At 48.2% G+C, this 18,059-nt stretch overlaps 1 protein-coding gene across 1 annotated transcript; it reads left to right on the forward strand.

The window, feature by feature from the left end:
* The first annotated feature begins 676 nt into the window (after positions 1–676).
* On the forward strand, positions 677–15,154 carry CHRM1 (cholinergic receptor muscarinic 1). The gene is made up of 2 exons (XM_083477953.1): positions 677–729; positions 12,747–15,154. The coding sequence occupies exon 2, from the start codon at positions 12,843–12,845 to the stop codon at positions 14,424–14,426; it is 1,584 nt and encodes a 527-aa protein (XP_083334079.1). The 5' UTR covers positions 677–729; positions 12,747–12,842; the 3' UTR covers positions 14,427–15,154.
* The last annotated feature ends 2,905 nt before the right edge of the window (positions 15,155–18,059 follow it).

The following is an 18,059-nucleotide window of genomic DNA, read 5'->3' on the forward strand; positions in this document are numbered from 1 at the left end:
GTTCCAACTGATGCTCAACCGCAAAGCTGCAACCATGGGTGTAGCCAGGGGCAGGGGGGCAGCTGCCCCCCAAATAAAGTAAATAAATAAAAATACACTAAGCCCATGGCTAGACCCCTTCTCACACCCAGCCTTCTAAACAAAAGTCAGCATTTCTGCTTCTAGTTACCAAAGCAGAGAGGTATATTTGTGGCTTTCTTTTTTTTACAGTAAGGATTTTTTTAAAAAAAAGCTGCCATAGGCCAGCTGTGGAGCTTAAATGCTGGATGCCCCAGGCTCAACCCCAGCATCTCCAGATAGGGTTAGGATCGGATTCTCTGCCTGAAACCCTGACAAGATCTGCTGCCAGTCAGTGCAGACAATATGGAGCTAGATGGGCCAGTGGTCTGACTCAGCTGAAGGCAACTTCCTATGCTACTGATCCGTTTCGTATTTGTCAATTCCATAACAACCTTCTAAAATCCTCCCACAAAGCCAGGAGTCTCACTCTTGGTCTCGTATCCAGCAGAGGGAGCGAAGGAGAGGAGGATGGTTTATTGGAGTGCTGGGTGGGTGTTTTTTCCCTTCTTCTTCCAGTCTGCTGTTTGCTCCCACTACCAGACTTCCCAGAAAGAGCAAAAGCCCTCGGCTAGAGACCAGGCAAGTGCTTCAGTGAGTCTCAAAGGAACCAGAGAGGCCAGCAGGCATCTCACCTGGATGGGCTATGATCCGAAAATCTGAGTCAAGAAGGTAAGTGAGGCATTCATGTCAACTGCCTTGTAGCCTTTAGAGATCGACACGATCTAAGGCAGCGCTGAGGCCATTTCCAGACAATCTGTTTTCATGAGCATTTATCCTGCCTTGTTTGCACAAAGTTTGTGGGGAGGCTAAGACAACCATGGCCATTTATCTAGCACTTGTTCTGATTTGTTTGTGGGCATGTTAGATGGCGTAGCATCAAAGCAACGGCTATCCCACAATTTATTGTGCATTGCCTATCGTTTTCCTTATAAAAAGAAGACGGGGGGGGGTTGCAGGGGGGCGAGTTTGTTGTGCAAATGCTCCAAATCAGCCTGAATTGCGCAACCTGAATTTGCCAGCATGTGGCTGAATCCTACCAAAACTGTTGACTGCCTGGAAAATGCTTTTGTACAATGTAAGGGGACAAATCCTGGTGAATTGACCCAGGACAGTGACTCTCAGGCCTAAAAACCAGCCTGATTACCCACTGAGCTCTTTTGATATTATCTGTCTGTGTCAAATCACTGATGGTCGGTGGATTGTAGACCTAAACATCCACAGTTATTCTGTGGCATAAAGCTTTCGGCCACAATAAAAAGTCTAGTTTTATAGTGCCACAAGGCTCTTTCTGTGTTTGTTTGCCTGAATAGGCTAGCACAGCTGCCTCTCTGGAACATAGCTTTAGATTTAATATAGACTAGATGCTCATCAGAAATAAACACATTTCACCTAGGTATGAAAGACAAATTTGATTCTGTTCGCATTTGAAGGCAAGCATACCTCATTCACACTTTCACGAACCCAAACCCAGCGAACCTTGACGGTTCTCAGAACATGGCAAAGATGTTCTCGGGCCAAGTGACATGTACCAAAATAGAGGCACTGGGGTAAAATGTGTGTCTATGCATGTAAAGCCAAAAATTAGCATGCAGAAAAATTGCACTATATTAGAGGAAATTGCTATGCGAAAAATGTGTATGATGGGCAAAATTGCATACACACACAAAAAAAATGTGCATAGCAGGAGAAATTCATCCTAAATTGAATTTCCACAAGCCCTTTAAAAACAGCATTCACAAACCACCGTGGAAATGTGGAGGGAAACCAGAACTGAGACATTCACCCATCAAATGAAAAATTGTGGGAAAGAATTTTGCTTGCCGTTTAACAACAGAATTTCCTCAACACACACACAGAAATGCTTCCTGCCCACCCTACGCCCTTGGAGGTTGTAAGGGGATGGTTTGCATCGCAAGCGTAGGTCAGATGGCGGAAGAGAAACAGTTGTGGGCTACAATGGGGAACCACGGGCAAGAGAAAGCCTGCTTGTTAACCGTGCTCACTCAGAAGCATTTCCAATTCTTTTCAGAAGGATTTTACCGGTACTTCCAAGCAAATTGGTTTTGCTTGGAATGAGAAAGCACTGCTGTTCTCATTTGAACAGAGAACCCAGAATTAGTACCGAGAGACTGTTTTATGTGTGCCTTACCTTTTCCAGGTTAAGGGGAACCATTGCCCCCTGCTCAAGAAGGGTTGGGGGACATCGTACGTGTGGCGTCATGCATGCGCAACGGGCCCCTCCAATGTTGGGCACAACTCAGCATCCCTGGCCTGAGACCTGGGAGACCACTGGGGACCTTGAACCTGCCAGTATCTCTCAGCCTAAGCCTACCTCTCAGGGTTGTTGTGAGGATAAAATTGGAAGAGGGGAAGAGAACCATGTACTCCCCCTTGCAGTCCAAGAAGGAAAAGTGGGGTGCAACTGTCATTATAATGTAAAGGATTCTCAGAACAGAGAAGCACCCCAAAGCAAGGTGACTATATGCTCAGAGGCACTGTCACCATTACTTTCTGTAACAATGTGCTGCTGCTTGCGAGGGAGCGTTGAGTTTTCGTTTTCTGAAAATGTATATAACAATTTGTCCCCATATACCACCCCAAGAAACATTCCATGTTAACTGAATCACTTTAAAAGGTAAAGGTAAAGGACCCCTGACAGTTAAGTCCAGTCGCAAATGACTCTGAGGTTGCGGCGCTCATCTCGCTTTACTGGCCGAGGGAGCCGACGTTTGTCTGCAGACAGTTTTTCTAGGTCATGTGGCCAGCATGATCAAGCCGCTTCTGGTAAAACCAGAGCAGTGCACGGAAATGCCGTTTACCTTCCCACTGGAGTGGTACCTATTTATCTACTTGCGCTGGCGTGCTTTTGAACTGCTAGGTTGGCAGGAGCAGGGACAGAGCAACGGGAGCTCACCCTGTCACGGGAATTCGAACCACCAACCTTCCAATCGGCAAGCCCAAGAGGCTCAGTGGTTTAGACCACAGCGACACCCGCATTGCTTTAAATCTGTGCTATTGTGCTCAGGACGGTTACTCTGATAGAGAGGTTGCTTGCTAATTTTCAGTGCTTTGTAATTATCTGGAGCTGCGTTGAGCATGGTGTTGTTGTTGGGGGAACAGTGTACAGATAATCAGTCAAATCAAATGTCTTTCTGGGCCAAGCCATGGCACTGGAAAGAGGTTCAGGGGCTCAATCCTGCGCGCTCGAATGAAAAGTTCTAAACACTTCAGTGTTTAGAAGCTCTCGCAAGTTCTGTGGAATTGCAAGCACGTGGCTTAAGCAGACGGGGAGAGCTTATATGGGGAAGATATGAGACAAATGTTCCACTTCTCTGGAGAGAGCTGAGTGGGGGCTCACTTCCCCAGTCCGCCCCCCGCCCCCAACAGTAACATTAACCACCTGCCAGCGAAGGCAGCCTCAAAGGTTTCCTGCACATGTGCTATGTCCTATTCTATTCACATAGCTTTTGGAAGATCTGGTTTCTCTTTCCCACAGCAAAAAAAAAGTGGGAAAAGTCAAGACACCCCACCCCACGCAAGGGACAGGTGAATCTGTCCGACTTGATTTTCCTGGTTCTCAATTTTTCAGCCTTAATTTCACTTCTTCACTTTTTTTACATCAGTTTCTGATCTTTTGTTTTTAAGTCTTCATGAAATTCCATCAGCATTTTAGTGCGATCTTTCACTCCCCCCCAAAAAAAGCTTAACAACTTTTGTGTCCTGAATTTTCCTTCTAGAAACATGGCACCCCTACCCTACCCTTGACCACTGGCTTTGCTTCCCAGCTTCCCGTCGGAGCGTCTGCTTGGCCACACAGTGAGGAAAGGATGCTGAACTAGACGGGTCTTTGGCGTGGTCCAGCAGAAGCAGCCAGACTCTCCTTATGTCCCTGTGTTAGATTCCCTTCAGGGGCCTTGCTGGACCCCAGGCAAGGTTGTAAACAACTGCCTTCTGTTTCAAATTAAGGCTTTTAGAAGGAGAGAAATTAAATAAGGGTAAGCAGGCAGACGGTCCCCGACTCTGGGCATCAATTGAGAATGGATGCGTCTGCAGATATAAAAGACACCATTATGTAACGCATCAGATCCTAGATCTTTCTAACGGCAGCCAGGCTGGTGCTTTTGGAAAGTCAGAGGCAGGCTATGAAACTGGACATTTCTACTTGATAAGCCCACCTTTCCTCCAAGGTGGCAGACACGGTTCTCCCCCTTCACATCCTACCCTCACAACGACCCTGCAAGGTAGGTCAGGCTGAGATGGCAACAACCTTTGAACATCAATGCGCACAGAACAGATCATGTTTATTAATATTATAGTCAATATTACAAAATGCAAACAAACCATTCAAGTTCATCCATCCACTGCAAGAACAGAACGGGAGTTAAGGTCATGCTAAGGGATGCGGGTGACGCTGTGGTCTAAACCACTGAGCCTCTTGGGCTTGCCGATCAGAAGGTTGGTGGTTTGAATCCCCACAACAGGGTGAGCTCCTGTTGCTAGGTCCCAGCTCCTGCCAACTTAGCAGTTCGAAAGCACACCAAAAACTGCAAGTAGATAAACAGGTACTGCTCCGGTGGGAAGGTAAACGGTGTTTCCGTGCACTGCTCTGGTTTCAGTGTTCCATTGCGCCAGAAGCGGCTTAGTCATGCTGACCACATAACCCGGAAAAACTGTCTGCGGAGCGGACAAACGCCGGCTCCTTCGGCCTGTAAAGCGAGATGAGCGCCGCAACCCCAGAGTCGTCTGTAACTGGACTTAACTGTCAGGGGTCCTTTACCTTTACCTTTTTAAGGGTTTATTTGCAGCCCACCATTCCTCCAAGGAGCTCAATATGGCAGAGATTATTCTCCCCCCCCCTCCCCATTTATCCTTACAACTAAGGTGAAGCTGAGAGACAGGTGCTTGACCTAGTGAGCTTCATGGCAGAGGAGGTGTTTGAATCTGAGTCTCCCAGGTCATAGTCCAGCCCTCTAACCACTACACCACACTGTGTCTCGACATGGAGGTTTTTGTTACTTGGTGCTGGAGGGAGCAATTTATGTCATCCACCTGCAAAAATAAAGACGGACAAAGTTTCCCCACTCCTCTTTTACGGCAAAGCCTCTCTGCTCGTGCTCAGACGTAGGCCACGTCAGGTGACCTGTTTATTGAGCATTCCTCCAAATTTGTTTGCAGGCAACGCCTGTGGGGTGGCTAGACGTCATCGGCTATTTACTGAGCATTTTTGCAGAGAGGCCAGGTGAGGCTGCATCAAGCCATCGTTTATCCCACACTTTCCCTGTGTGTATTCCTGACACTTTGATGTACTTTAATTGTACAAACCTTAAATTCCTCCCGCAAAAACATTTATTAATTTTTACTTTCGTAAAAACATTTCAAGGCAGCATTACAATATCTAAGAATAAAACCAGTGAGAAGCATCCACAAAGCGTTGTTAAATGCCGATGAGCTAAAAAAAGAAAATTCATATTGCAAAGGAGGCCTAAGTTGAAAACAGTGCCATTCCAGACCCTCCAAATGTCCCGGTTTCTGAGTTGATCCTGGAATGTCCCCATTTTCCTTAGGGCAATCCTATTTTCATCAGATAAATGTTGGAGGGTATGGAGTTATGCAACAACCCCTGAGCCAAGGAGATAAGTAACTATACAAGCTATATAAGACATCTGAGGGTAGTCCTATATAGGGAATTTAAAAAAAAAAAGTTTACTGTTTTATTATGTTTTTATATATGTTGGAAGCTACCCAGAGTGGCTGTGTGGAGCATCATCATCATTGAATAGGACACCCCTATTTTCATCAGAGAAATGTTGGAGGGTATACATTCCCCTTATCACAAAATGTCCAATGGGAGGTAGCTCAGACCCTCCCTATTTTCCAGCAAGAGTCCCGAATTTACAGAAGCCATCCTGGTTTCTGATTTGATTCCAGAATGTTTTCCTTAGGACGTCCCGATTTTCACCAGAGAAATGTTGGAGGGTATGCTGGTTTGTTGCGCAAGACCTCCAAACCAACTTGAATCATTGCACAACTTGCGCTAACTGGAATTTGTGACTGAATCGCACCTGAAAATAGCAACTGTTGGAACTGTACTGGAGCAATACTTCACACAGCTTCGATGTACATTACGAACCTTTGTGACGCTGAAAGTAATGATTAGTGCCCTGCCCGTGGAGCTGTGGAATGCCACCACCTCTGGCCGCAGCCAATCGGGTGCCACGTTCCTCGCTCTCCCATGAGCATCCATGCAACGCACCGCCCTTTCCATGCACCAAACCCCAAAATAGAACAGCACGCTGACTTACAGCAGCGGCAGAGAAAGAGAGGAAGGCAGGCAGCGCGGAGGTGTCACTCTGCAATTTTATTCCATAAACACAGTGTGAGTAAGAACACGCTTTGGCAGATTCCAGAGGGTTCAAGAAAGTGAGACGCAAAACGTTCCCACAAATGCACGCCGATATTGTGAGTCACACACCAGTTGAGGCTGTTGTATTAGGGCGAAAGGGGCGCTCGCTGCCCAACAAACCTCCTTCTACCCTTAGCCAGCCCCCACCCAGCCACCTACCTGCCTGCTTTTGAACTTACAACCCATCCCGGGGGTAGCACTCCCTCTCAGCTTCTTGTTCTCTACAGCGGCGGAGGAAGGTGGGTGCGGTAGGCGCGGGCTGCCCTGGGTGTCATCACTGAGGGGTGTGTGACAAAATGACAAAAATATGAGGTTTTAAAAATAATTAAATAATAAAAATAAAAAATTGGGCTCACTAAACTTTTTAGTTCAGTCAAGAAACGCAACGAAACACGTCTGCCCACCGCCTCTCCCTCATCTGCCCTACAGCTGAGGGAGAGGCGGCAAAGAGGCTCCACACAGCGCACCCCACTCCCGGCTGCAGGATGCGTGCGCCGCACTGGTCACAAGGCTCATCCATGATTCCATGATTCCTAGGCATGGGTCCGAGAGGTTTTCCCTTTTGTCCCACTGCTTTCCCCAGGAAAGCCCATTGTTTACCTCTGAATCCGTAACAAATCAGGTTTGTTACGGATTGGCGTCGTTCCGATTCAGCGGTAATAATGATGAGAATAACTTTATTATTTGTACCCTGCCCACCTGACTGGGTTTCCCCAGCCACTCTGGGTGGTAGACACCAAAACCCTGCACAAACACTATGCAATAGAATGAAAATGTCATCAACACCCCCCACAACCCCCTCCCTCTCCCTCCACCTCTTCCCCCCCCAAAAGTCTATGACAATAGTAGCAGAATCTAGACACATATAAAAAATGTTGTGAAAATCTTATTTTTAAAAAGTTTTGAAATATATATTGAATTTGCCATAGCTCACCATCGCCATCTAGTGTTATATCTGTATAATGCACTTTACAACAAACTTAAAACGTTTTATTTGCAGCTGTATAGCTGAGTCCAGTGTCTCATACTGAATGTAAATGAACTGTGAGAAAAGATGCTATGAACTGAAAGTAGAGACACTACATGTACTTTTCCTTGTTTATTTGTTTGTTTTGTATCACAAAAAAGTCTTTAATAGAAACTAAATTAAAAACAAACAAACAAACAAAAACAGTGGCTTTCCCAGAGGGAGAGCCATGGGGCAAAAGAAAAACGTCTCGTACCCATGCCTAGAAACTGTGGGACTAGTGTGGATGAGCCCATCATGTAGAACCGGAAGATGGGGACAAAAATATTCCTGGCTCTGTGTTTCTCTGCATTATCTCTACTCCCAGGCTGGGGCCAGTTTGCAAGGAGAGACTCCCTTAATTAGACAATGGCCAGCAAAGGGACTTACTGCTGCCCAATTCATCACAAGGGCACAACACTTGCCCCACCCTGGGCACTGGCAACCCACGCTATGCCCCTGGCTGGGCAAGTCACAGGAAAGGCCCCCTGATTCTCCTTTCAACTCTGTCGTCTCTTCTCCAGCCTTTCTGTTTCCTTTTCCCAATTGCAACAGCAGTCGCAGTTTAGGGCAGGTTTCCGCTGCCTGTGTCGTACTACAATTCCCAAACTTCCTGGAGCTTTGATCCTGTTTGTCGGGGTTAATTTTGTCCTTCTAACGTCCCAGAGAACTAATGTTTGGGCAGGAGAACATGCTGATGTTTTACCCCCTCTCCCTGGGTCCTCCGTCTCCCAGCTCTGGCACCCGAGAGATTGCCTCTTGTTGACAAATAGAAGGCAGCCCTCCTCTGGCTTGGAGCACCTACAGAGGCACAGGATATTCCCGATGGCTTAGCACTCTCGATCCTCGCCGCCCAAAGATGTACAGACCGAGGAGGAGGGTGGCAAGAGCAGCTCTCTCCCCATCAGCACCTCCATGATGACATCCAGAGCTCCATTCATCAAAAGCTAATGTAAATATTTTCCGCCAACGGACGGATGCCTAAGAGAGGCAGCGTTCTCGACCACGCTCCGCTCTTGGCCCGATCCGCAAGACACGCGCACCTGGCCTCCTCACTTGGCAAGCCCCTCTCCTCCCTGCCTTGGTAGAGGTTTAGAAACCATTTGGAGCAGGCAAGAAAAATCACGGCCCAAAAATACGAGGGTGGAGCAGGCTGGTGCCGTAAGCCTGGCACCTGGGTCTAGAGAATTGGGGGCAAGGGGGGGGTGGATTTCAGTCTGGTTCATGTTGAAAAGGGAGCCTCCCTGCTTTGCCCTTCCCAAAACAAGGCATGCCCCAAGGGCAGCCATCCTTCGAAGACAGCACTGCTTCAAATTTGGTGATGCAGGTCTGCAAGCAAAAAATGTGTACCAAAAATGCATGTACAGTGGTACCTCGGGTTAAGTACTTAATTCATTCCAGAGGTCCGTTCTTAACCTGAAACTGTTCTTAACCTGAAGCACCACTTTAGCTAATGGGGCCTCCTGCTGCTGCTGCGTCCGCCGGAGCACAGTTTCTGTTCTCATCCTAAAGCAAAGTTCGTAACCTGAAGCACTATTTCTGGGTTAGCTGAGTCTGTAACCTGAAGTGTATGTAACCTGAAGCGTATGTAACCTGAGGTACCACTGTAGTGGAGAGCAATGGGCACAGAAATGCATGCATTGGTGAAGGTAACATAGTGTGGATGTCTCACGGACTGCTTGGGTGCATAGGAATGGTGGGAGGGGAACCCCCGAAGGAAGAAGGCTCAGGCCCTGGGGAGTGGTGGTGGAATGGCAAGGGGAGGTCAGAGGGAGAAGAGGGAGGTGCCTGAAGCTGGAGAAGAAACAGAAGCAGAAACTGAAGCAGGCGAGAGCAAGGAGGGAGGCCAAGAGGCAGGGATGAGTCAGGCTGGGGAAGTCATGGGTGTCTCTCCCTCCTCCTGCGACAAGCTCCCATCCCTGCTGGTCTCCCAGAACCAGGAAAGCTATGAAGAGAGCAGAGGAGGAATTAGCTTCGCACAGGCGCTCTCTCAGATTGCATGGGGGGAACCCTGGAGAGGAAGGGACAAACCCTGAGTGAGCCCCTGGGATTTCACACCGCTTGGAGATTGGGGTGGCATGTCACCCTGCTGCCTGGGTGACTGTGGGCCAGTCACTGCCTCTCTCTCCGCCTAACCTTCCTCACAGGGTTGTTTTGAGGATAACATGTACACCACCTTGAGCTCCTTGGAGGAAAGATGGAATAAAAATGTAACAACAACAACAACACTTTCCACTGCATGCTTGGGGTAATCCAGATTAGGACCACAGCTGGGTGGGTGCAGGGTGTCAAAGCAAAACTGGGTGGAGCAGTACATCTCCATTTTACCTCTGTGCAGTAAACTAGTTTCCACACACTTGCACCCCTCTCTCCATCTTCCATCCATGCAAGTCTGGCATTACCAGACTTTAAGGGCACATTCCAGCCAGGCACAAACACTGGGGGTTCAAAGCAAGACCAGTGAGACTGCAGCCTGGGGAGAATCCTTAGGACCAGATGGAGAGGCTTGGAGGGCTACCCCACATTCTTGAGGGTTTCCCGTTCCTGTTCTATTGCATGGCAGCAGCTCCACCAAGATCTCAATGGCAGAAGAGTCTGTTCTATCACTTAAAAAGGTAAAGGGACCCCTGACCATGAGGTCCAGTCGTGGCCAACTCTGGGGTTGCGGCGCTCATCTCGCTTTATTGGCCGAGGGAGCTGGCGTACAGCTTCTGGGTCATGTGGCCAGCATGACTGAGCTGCTTCTGGCGAACCAGAGCAGCACACGGAAACACCATTTATCTTCCTGCTGGAGTGGTACCTATTTATCTACTTGCACTTTGACGTGCCTTTGAACTGCTAGGTGGCAGGAGCAGGGACCGAGCAACCGGAGCTCACCCCGTCGCGGGGATTCAAACCGCCGACCTTCTGATCGGCAAGCCCTAGGCTCTGTGGTTTAACCCACAGCGACACCCGCATCCCCTGTTCTATCACTTACCTGACTTCTTTTTGAACTTGAACTTGGAACCTCCTGCACACCCAGCAGGTCCTGCCCCTGAGCCACAAGCCTCCCTATTTTAATCAGGCCTCAGCTTCCTTCTCTCCCAAGGTGCCTCTGTGGTGCCAGGAGGTTCTGTTTGAGCTCGTGACTATGGAATATTGACACAAGGGGAAGACAGAGAAGAAGTGGGGGAAGCCCCACAAGGAGCAGTTTTGAAAAGAACAACGGCCAGCTCTTTCTGCTTGAGAAACCCCCCACTGCCACCGTCTCCCTCAGCTGCCCCTTGGTGGGCAGGAGGGAGAGAAAGAGAAAGGAGAAAGGAAGGAGAAGAAAGACCAAAGGAGACCTTCCAAGCTGCCCAGGGAGGACAGGAGGTGAGGACATTGTGGACCAAAGCAGCTGTTTCTCCCATATGGCAGGCCTTCAGGTATGCTAGATTTATTTTCTTAGATCACCTGCAGACTGTCGCCATTGGGTCAAAGTACTTGGGTTAATTCACAAAGCCTAAACAACTGGGGCTCAAAAGACCTTAAAAATCCTTCCTGATTCCTTATGCTCCACCACAAGCCTTGAGATCCTCAGTTGGGGCATTTCTAGGGGCTTCCCCATACCCCTGAGGTTTGGCTCACCTTTGCAAGGGTCCAGAGGCTGAGGGTGGTAAGCCTTGCCCTGTGGAACTCACTGCCAGTAGACGATTTGACAGAAACCATCCCTTTCTTTCTTCAGATGCCTTCTGAGAATGGCACACCCTCCAACATTTCTCTGATGAAAATAGGGACATCCTATTCAACAACAACAATTTTATTATTTATACCCCACCCATCTGACTGGCTTGCTTCAGATGTCTTCTAAAGGTTGGGGGGTGCTTCAGATGTATAGTTACTTATCTTCCTTGGTTCGGGAGTCCAATAATGCCATACTCTCCAACATTTACCTGATGAAAATAGGAATGCCCTAAGGAAAAGCGGGACATTCCAGGATCAAATCAGAAACCAGGACAGCTTCTGTAAATCCGGGACTGTCCCTGGAAAATAGGGAAACTTGGAGGGTCTGGAATGGCACCCTTTTCAATGCAGGCCTCCTTTGCAATATGAATTTTCTCCTTTTTAGCTCATCGGCATTTAACAGTGGATGCTTCTTGTAGGTTTTATTCTTAGATATTGTAATGCTGCCTTTTTACTGTTATGAAAGTAAAAATTAATAAATGTTTTGAAGGAGGAATTTAAGGTTTGCACAATTAAAGTACATTTTAGTGCTTTGATGCAACAAACCCACTTAAAACACACACACACCAGACTTTTTGCAATTGGAAGTGTGATGGGGAGATGGATGGATGGATGAGCGAATGATTGGTAAGATGTGTAAACGCCTTGCAAGCAAATCAAGATGAATGATCCATGTCATATAATCTTCCCACAAGCCAAACAGAATGAATGGCTATTAGCCACAATGGCTATACACTGTTATTGGAGGCAGTGTGCCAATTGGTCGTAATCACAAGTGGAGATTTCTCTGCTATGCTCAGCTCCTGCTTGCGAGCTTCCCAGAGACATCTGGTTGGAAACTGAGAACAGGATGCTGGACAAGATGGGGCTTTGGCCTGATCCAGCAGCCAGGCTCTTCTTATGTTCTTACAAATGTTCAGTAAAGACAGGGCATTGCCTAACCTCCACTTAAGCACTGTGCAGGCAAATTGAGACAAATGCATACCCCACAAGTGTCCCGGAAAAACCGGGACATCCTTTTTTAATCACTAGAGAATAGTGGCCATTTTGGATGCCACGATCTCACACAATTTTGCGGTGTGATTTCCCCCTGAAAAATGTGCTCCCCACCTCCCCAGGTCAAGAGCCTCATGCTCTACTGATTGAGCTACCACGGTGAAGCTTTCCCCATAATTGTATGAGAATAGCTTAACCTGTTGAGCTTCCACTTAGAAAATAAGACAGAAGACAGAAAAGTGCATTGAAGGGGGAGGTTGAAACAGGAGCTCTTTAGGAGATCGGGGATTTATATCGCCTGGTGTCCAAACAGGAAGTGCATCAAGCATAGCTCTGACTTCACTCATTGGCTAAAATGTCTGACAAGTGGAACAGGCAGGTTGTCTCATTTCACAGATTTCACTTATGAGGATACCTGCACATTTTGCTTCACAACTGTTTTTCTAAGAGGACTAGAGACTTAATTTTTTAGAAAAGGCTAAGAGCTGGAGCGGGGATCTATCTGGGACCACCAATGTAGGCTTTGCAGGCATCAGGCTATGTTACTTACTTCTGTCTCCATTCCTCTCCTTCCAGGTGAAATCCTTGGGCTGAAGGACAGTCTGCAACTGCCACTTCCTTTTAATCGGAGGTGGCCGTCAGAAGTAAAAAAGGACCTTGTCCGACATACCCATGTGGCTGTCTTCCTGGAACCCTTTCCTAGATGGTGGCCAGGAGAGACTTCACGGTGACACCATGAACATCTCAAGCAACCCACTAGCTCCAAACGACACCCTGGAACCCACCAAGCCTTCGTCAGAAGGTGGGCACTCTCTTTGGGAGGTGGTCTTGATTATTTTGACGACGGGGATCATCTCCTTTGTCACTGTGGTGGGGAACCTTCTGGTGATGATCTCTTTCAAGGTCAACCGGGAGCTGAAGACCGTCAACAATTACTTCTTGCTCAGCTTAGCTGGCGCCGACCTCATCATTGGAGTCATCTCCATGAACTTGTACACCACCTACATTGTCATGGGGCGGTGGGCGATGGGCAGTGTGGCCTGCGATTTGTGGCTGGCCCTGGACTATGTTGCCAGCAACGCGTCTGTCATGAACCTGTTGGTCATCAGCTTCGACCGCTACTTCTCCATCACCCGCCCGCTCACCTACAGAGCCAAGCGGACACCCAAGAGGGCCGCTGTTATGATAGGCTTGGCTTGGCTGATCTCCATTATCCTGTGGGCACCCGCCATCTTGTTCTGGCAGAACTTTGTCGGCAAGCGGACAGTCCCCGAGGACGACTGCTACATCCAGTTCTTCTCTGTGCCGATCATCACCTTCGGAACGGCCATTGCGGCCTTCTACCTCCCCGTCATCATAATGGTGGCTCTCTACTGGAAGATCTTCCAGGAGATCCAGAAGAGAGCCAAGGAACTGTCTGGACTACAGGGCTCAGAGTTTGGGAGCAAACCCCAAGCTGCCTCCAGAAGACCCCCAAACAGTGGCAGCGGGGGCAGCAGCAGTAGCAGCTCAGAGCCATCCCACGCTGTCGCAGCTTCCTCTGCCGTAGTTGTCCTTCCTCTGCAGACATGCTGCTTTCCTGCTGGGCAGAGGGCCGAGGGCCTGTTCGTAGACCAAAGCAGCAATGGCAGCTGGAACAACACGGAGGACGAGGAAGTGGAGGAGGCCTCTGCCGACTCCTTGACATCATCCGAGGGCGAGGAACAGCCCTTCGAAGTCCACACCATCTGCTCAGCAGTCATCCGCCTGCCCATGATCAACACCGTCCTGCAGCCACCGCAGCCAGGTCAGTGCCGAGATCCCAAGGCAACGTCCGGTAGGAACTGGGCAGGCGGAAAGGTCCTCGTCGGGATCCCAAGGCAACCTCCGGTCATGGAGAACAAGCTCAAGAAAGCAGCAATGCCACCCCTGATGGAGAAGACTCCAGCAGCGGCCAAGAGCCAAGCCTTCAGGAGGAAGAGGAGGAAGAATCGTGTCTCCAAAAGGAAAACGCTCTCTCTGATGAAGGAGAAGAAAGCAGCCCGGACGCTCAGCGCCATCCTTTTGGCCTTCATCATCACCTGGACTCCCTACAACATCATGGTGCTGGTGTCGACTTTCTGCCAGGGATGCATCCCCAAAGGCCTTTGGAAACTGGGGTACTGGCTTTGCTATGTCAACAGCACCATCAACCCCATGTGCTACGCCCTCTGCAATAGGTCATTCCGGACCACCTTCCGGATGCTGCTGCAGTGTCGTGGGGTTCGGCGGCGCTAGAGGGAGAAGGGAGCAACTCCCAGGTGGCACCGGTCCATTGAGCAAGGGGCAAGAAGACCCCGAGGTGGTGCATAAAATAAGGAAGGGCAAACAGAGAGTGGGATGGAACAGAGATCCTTCCCATTTTTAGGGCTAGGTATTTATATTTTGGAAGGATAACTATGATATGCCTGGGTATGTTTACAGAATTCGGCACTGCAGAGGCACAGAGGTGGTCTCCCCCTTAATGGATGCTTAAATATATATATACTTTTAAGCTCAGAAGACATTTTGCTCCTAAGAACATAAGAACCACTGGGACACTCCATCCTAGACCAGGACATAAAGGCTTCAACCACCTAGACCCCCAGAATCTGGTATTCAGAAGTAGACTGCCTGTGAAAAAATTCGTTCGAGAAAATAAAGTGTTCCTCTGCCAACTTCTAGGCCACCACAAATTCTTTGCAAAAGGAATAAAGGAAGCAGAATAAGTTGTAGGGAAAGTGCAGATTGAATCAGTATCCCTTCGTTATTCAGATTTCAGAATTTATAGGCTTATTAGCAGAGACTTTATGAGACAGAGAGAGAAAACCATAGGTGTATCCAACTAAGTTCTCAGATCAGACCCATTGGAGTTAATGGATCTAAGCTACACTTAACACTAGCTACAACCCTATGCACATGACTCATGTTTGCCTTGCTCACGATTTCTGTTGTTACAAGGACAATAAAAACAAGTACTTTACAAATCCTGTGCAGAACGGTGGAAGGTGTTGGGTGTATTTAGCCTGGAAAAGAGAAGGGGAGACACAATAGTCTTCAGCAAGTCCATGTTGTGCAGAAGATGGAACGGACTTACCGTTGTTTGCCTCTCCAGAAGGCAGAACTGGGAGCAATGGGTGGAAATTGCAGGGAAGCTGTTTTGGATTAAGGATTAGGAGAAACTTGGTAATGGGAAGAGGTACAGAGCAGGCTGCCCAGGAAGATGGCAGGTTCTGCTTTGCTGAGGACATCTGAGCAGAGCCTGGAGAGTTATATTTCAGGGGGTGTTTTAGCTGCATCCAACAACAGTGTGGTATAGTGGTTAGGGTGCTGGACTAAGACCTGAGAGACCAGGGTGCAAATCCCCACTCATTCATTTCAGTGCACTGGTTGATCTTGGACCAGGTACTCACTCTCATCCTAACCTACCTCACAGGGTTGTTGTGAGGATTAAAATGGGGGGGGGGATTGTGTATGCCGCCTTGAGCTCTGTGAAGGACAGGTGGGGTATAAATGTAATGTAATGAAATGAGTAAGTTATAGATCCTGCTCAGAGCAGGCAGTTGGGCTAGATAAACGTCTAACGCCATTTCCAGCTTTTAACGATTCTATGAACTTGCTTCACCTTTTCAAAACAAAACCAAAAAAGCATGCCATCTTAATGTCGCCCATGATTACAAATAAGGCTGTGACCCAATGAAAGAAGTGTGAGTTACTTAATCCACTGAGCATCCATTAAACCTGCATAAATGTACAATTTTTAAGGGAACGTGAGCTTCTTGGGCTTCAGATAACGCAGGGATTTCCAACGTGGCACCCGTGGGTGCAAGGGTAACTTTGAGGTCTTCCCCTGATGCTTGGGGTGCCTCTGCCCTCTCCCCCTCCCAGCACCCCCTTAGTCAAGAGGTGGGGAAGCTCCCATGGAAAGTACATAGAGCTGAAGGAGGAAGTTGGAAAAGCGACATTCGTTCCCACTTCCTCTTTCAGCTCTATGTACTTTTCAAGGCTCAGATTAATTCTATTGTGTCTAACCTTCACCCAGATGACTGGGAAATATAAGGTGTGTGACGCACTCTTTCCGTGTCTCAGGAATGGGCTGATCAAGGAAGCAGGGAGAGAATGGACCATTAGAGGTGGCACCCATGGCACTCCCTGAAAAATCCAAATGTGCCCATGGGCCTAAAAGTGTTGGCAAGCTTTGAGATTATGCATGTACATTTTGTAACACACACTGTCCTAGAAAATGCCTTCCCTCCTGTGCCAGCATGATGGGGAAGGCCTGCTTTATTATGGTGTCTGCCTTCTGCGCTGTATTTAGGCTGTGGGTTAAACCACTGTGCCGCTTGGGCTTGCCAATAGAAAGGTCGGTGGTTCGAATCCCCACAACGGGGTGAGCTCCTGTTGCTCTGTCCCAGCTCCTGCCAACCTAGCAGTTCGAAAGCACGCAGTGCAAGTAGATAGATACCGCTCCAGCAGGAAGGTAAACAGAGTTTCCATGCACTGCTCTGGTTTCGCCAGAAGTGGCTTAGTCATGCTGGCCACATGACCCGGGAAAACTGTCTGCGGAAGTGGACAAACGGCAGTTCCCTAGGCCTGTAAAGCGAGATGAGCGCTGCAACCCCAGAGTCGTTCGCGATTGGACTTAATTGTAAGCGGTCCCCTTTACCCCGTTTAATATTAAAAATAAAACATATTTTTTGTTAAAGATGGTCCTGCCAAATTAATCCGGAATGCCTTTAGTTGATGGTCCAACTCTGGCAAACCTGGAGAAGGGCAGTTTAGCTACTCCTGGATTAAGGAGAGACAGCATTTGAACAGTGGGGGGGAAGGCTTACACTGCCCCTTGGTGGCTGAAGGAAAGCCTTGCAACATTTAGGAAACACACAGGATTTTGCAGAGGGGAACCCCAAGCTGTAGGCCCTGCTCATTTTCCCTGCAAGGCATATCAGCACAGGTTCCCCTTCCCTTGAGGTTTCTATTTTTAAAGCTGAAATAGCACAGGCACCCATGGCAAATGGAAAGGGCTGTAGTGTTGCTGCCTGCAAGCTAAATGTCCCAGGTTCAATTCCTGGACAGATTTTCACCCACATTTGTGGGAACCTCTAGATCAGTGTTTCCCAAACTTGCGTCTCCAGCTGCTTTGGAACTACAACTCCCATCATCCCCAGCCAGCAGGACCGGTGGTCAGGGATGGTGGTAACTGCAGTCTTCACAACATAGTTGCTCCATCCCCACGATCATTTTGGTTGCCCTTTTCTGATACTTTCTCAACTGGTGAGGCAGCCAGAACTGAGCACAGCATTCCAAATGAAGCTGCACCACTGATTCGTATAATGGCATTATGATGTCAAGAGTTTTATTTTCAGCTCCTTTCCTAAGGATCCCTAGCATGGAATTTGCCTTTTTCATGGCTGCCGAACACTGGGTCGACACCTTCATTGAGGTATTATGCACCTAGGTCTCATTCCTGGTCTGTCACTGCCAGTTCAGACCCCATGGAAGTATATGTGAATTTCAGGAGGGGTGCCCCAAAATTCATCACTTTACCCTTGTTTACACTGAACTGCATTTGTCATTTTACCACTCATTCACTCAGTGTGAGGAAGTCCTTTTGGAACTCTGAAGTCTCTTTAACAACTCTGAACAAGTTAGTGTCATTAGCAAAGTTGACCACCTCACTGCTCACTCCTTTAGATAGTTTATGAACAAGTTTAAAAAAGGACAGGGCCCAATACTAATCCTTGGGGGGACTCCACTTTCTGGTCCTTTTCAACTCTACAATTCCGATTCAATACTTCTCTCCATTTGGAGAACTGCTCATTTATTCCTACCCTTTTGCTTCCTGAAACTTAACACCTCGCCACTTCCCTAATCGCATCAAAACCCAGAAAA

This window comes from Podarcis liolepis (genome assembly GCF_965112155.1).
Source record: "Podarcis liolepis genome assembly, chromosome: 15".
Classification (NCBI taxonomy): Eukaryota; Metazoa; Chordata; class Lepidosauria; order Squamata; family Lacertidae; genus Podarcis; species Podarcis liolepis.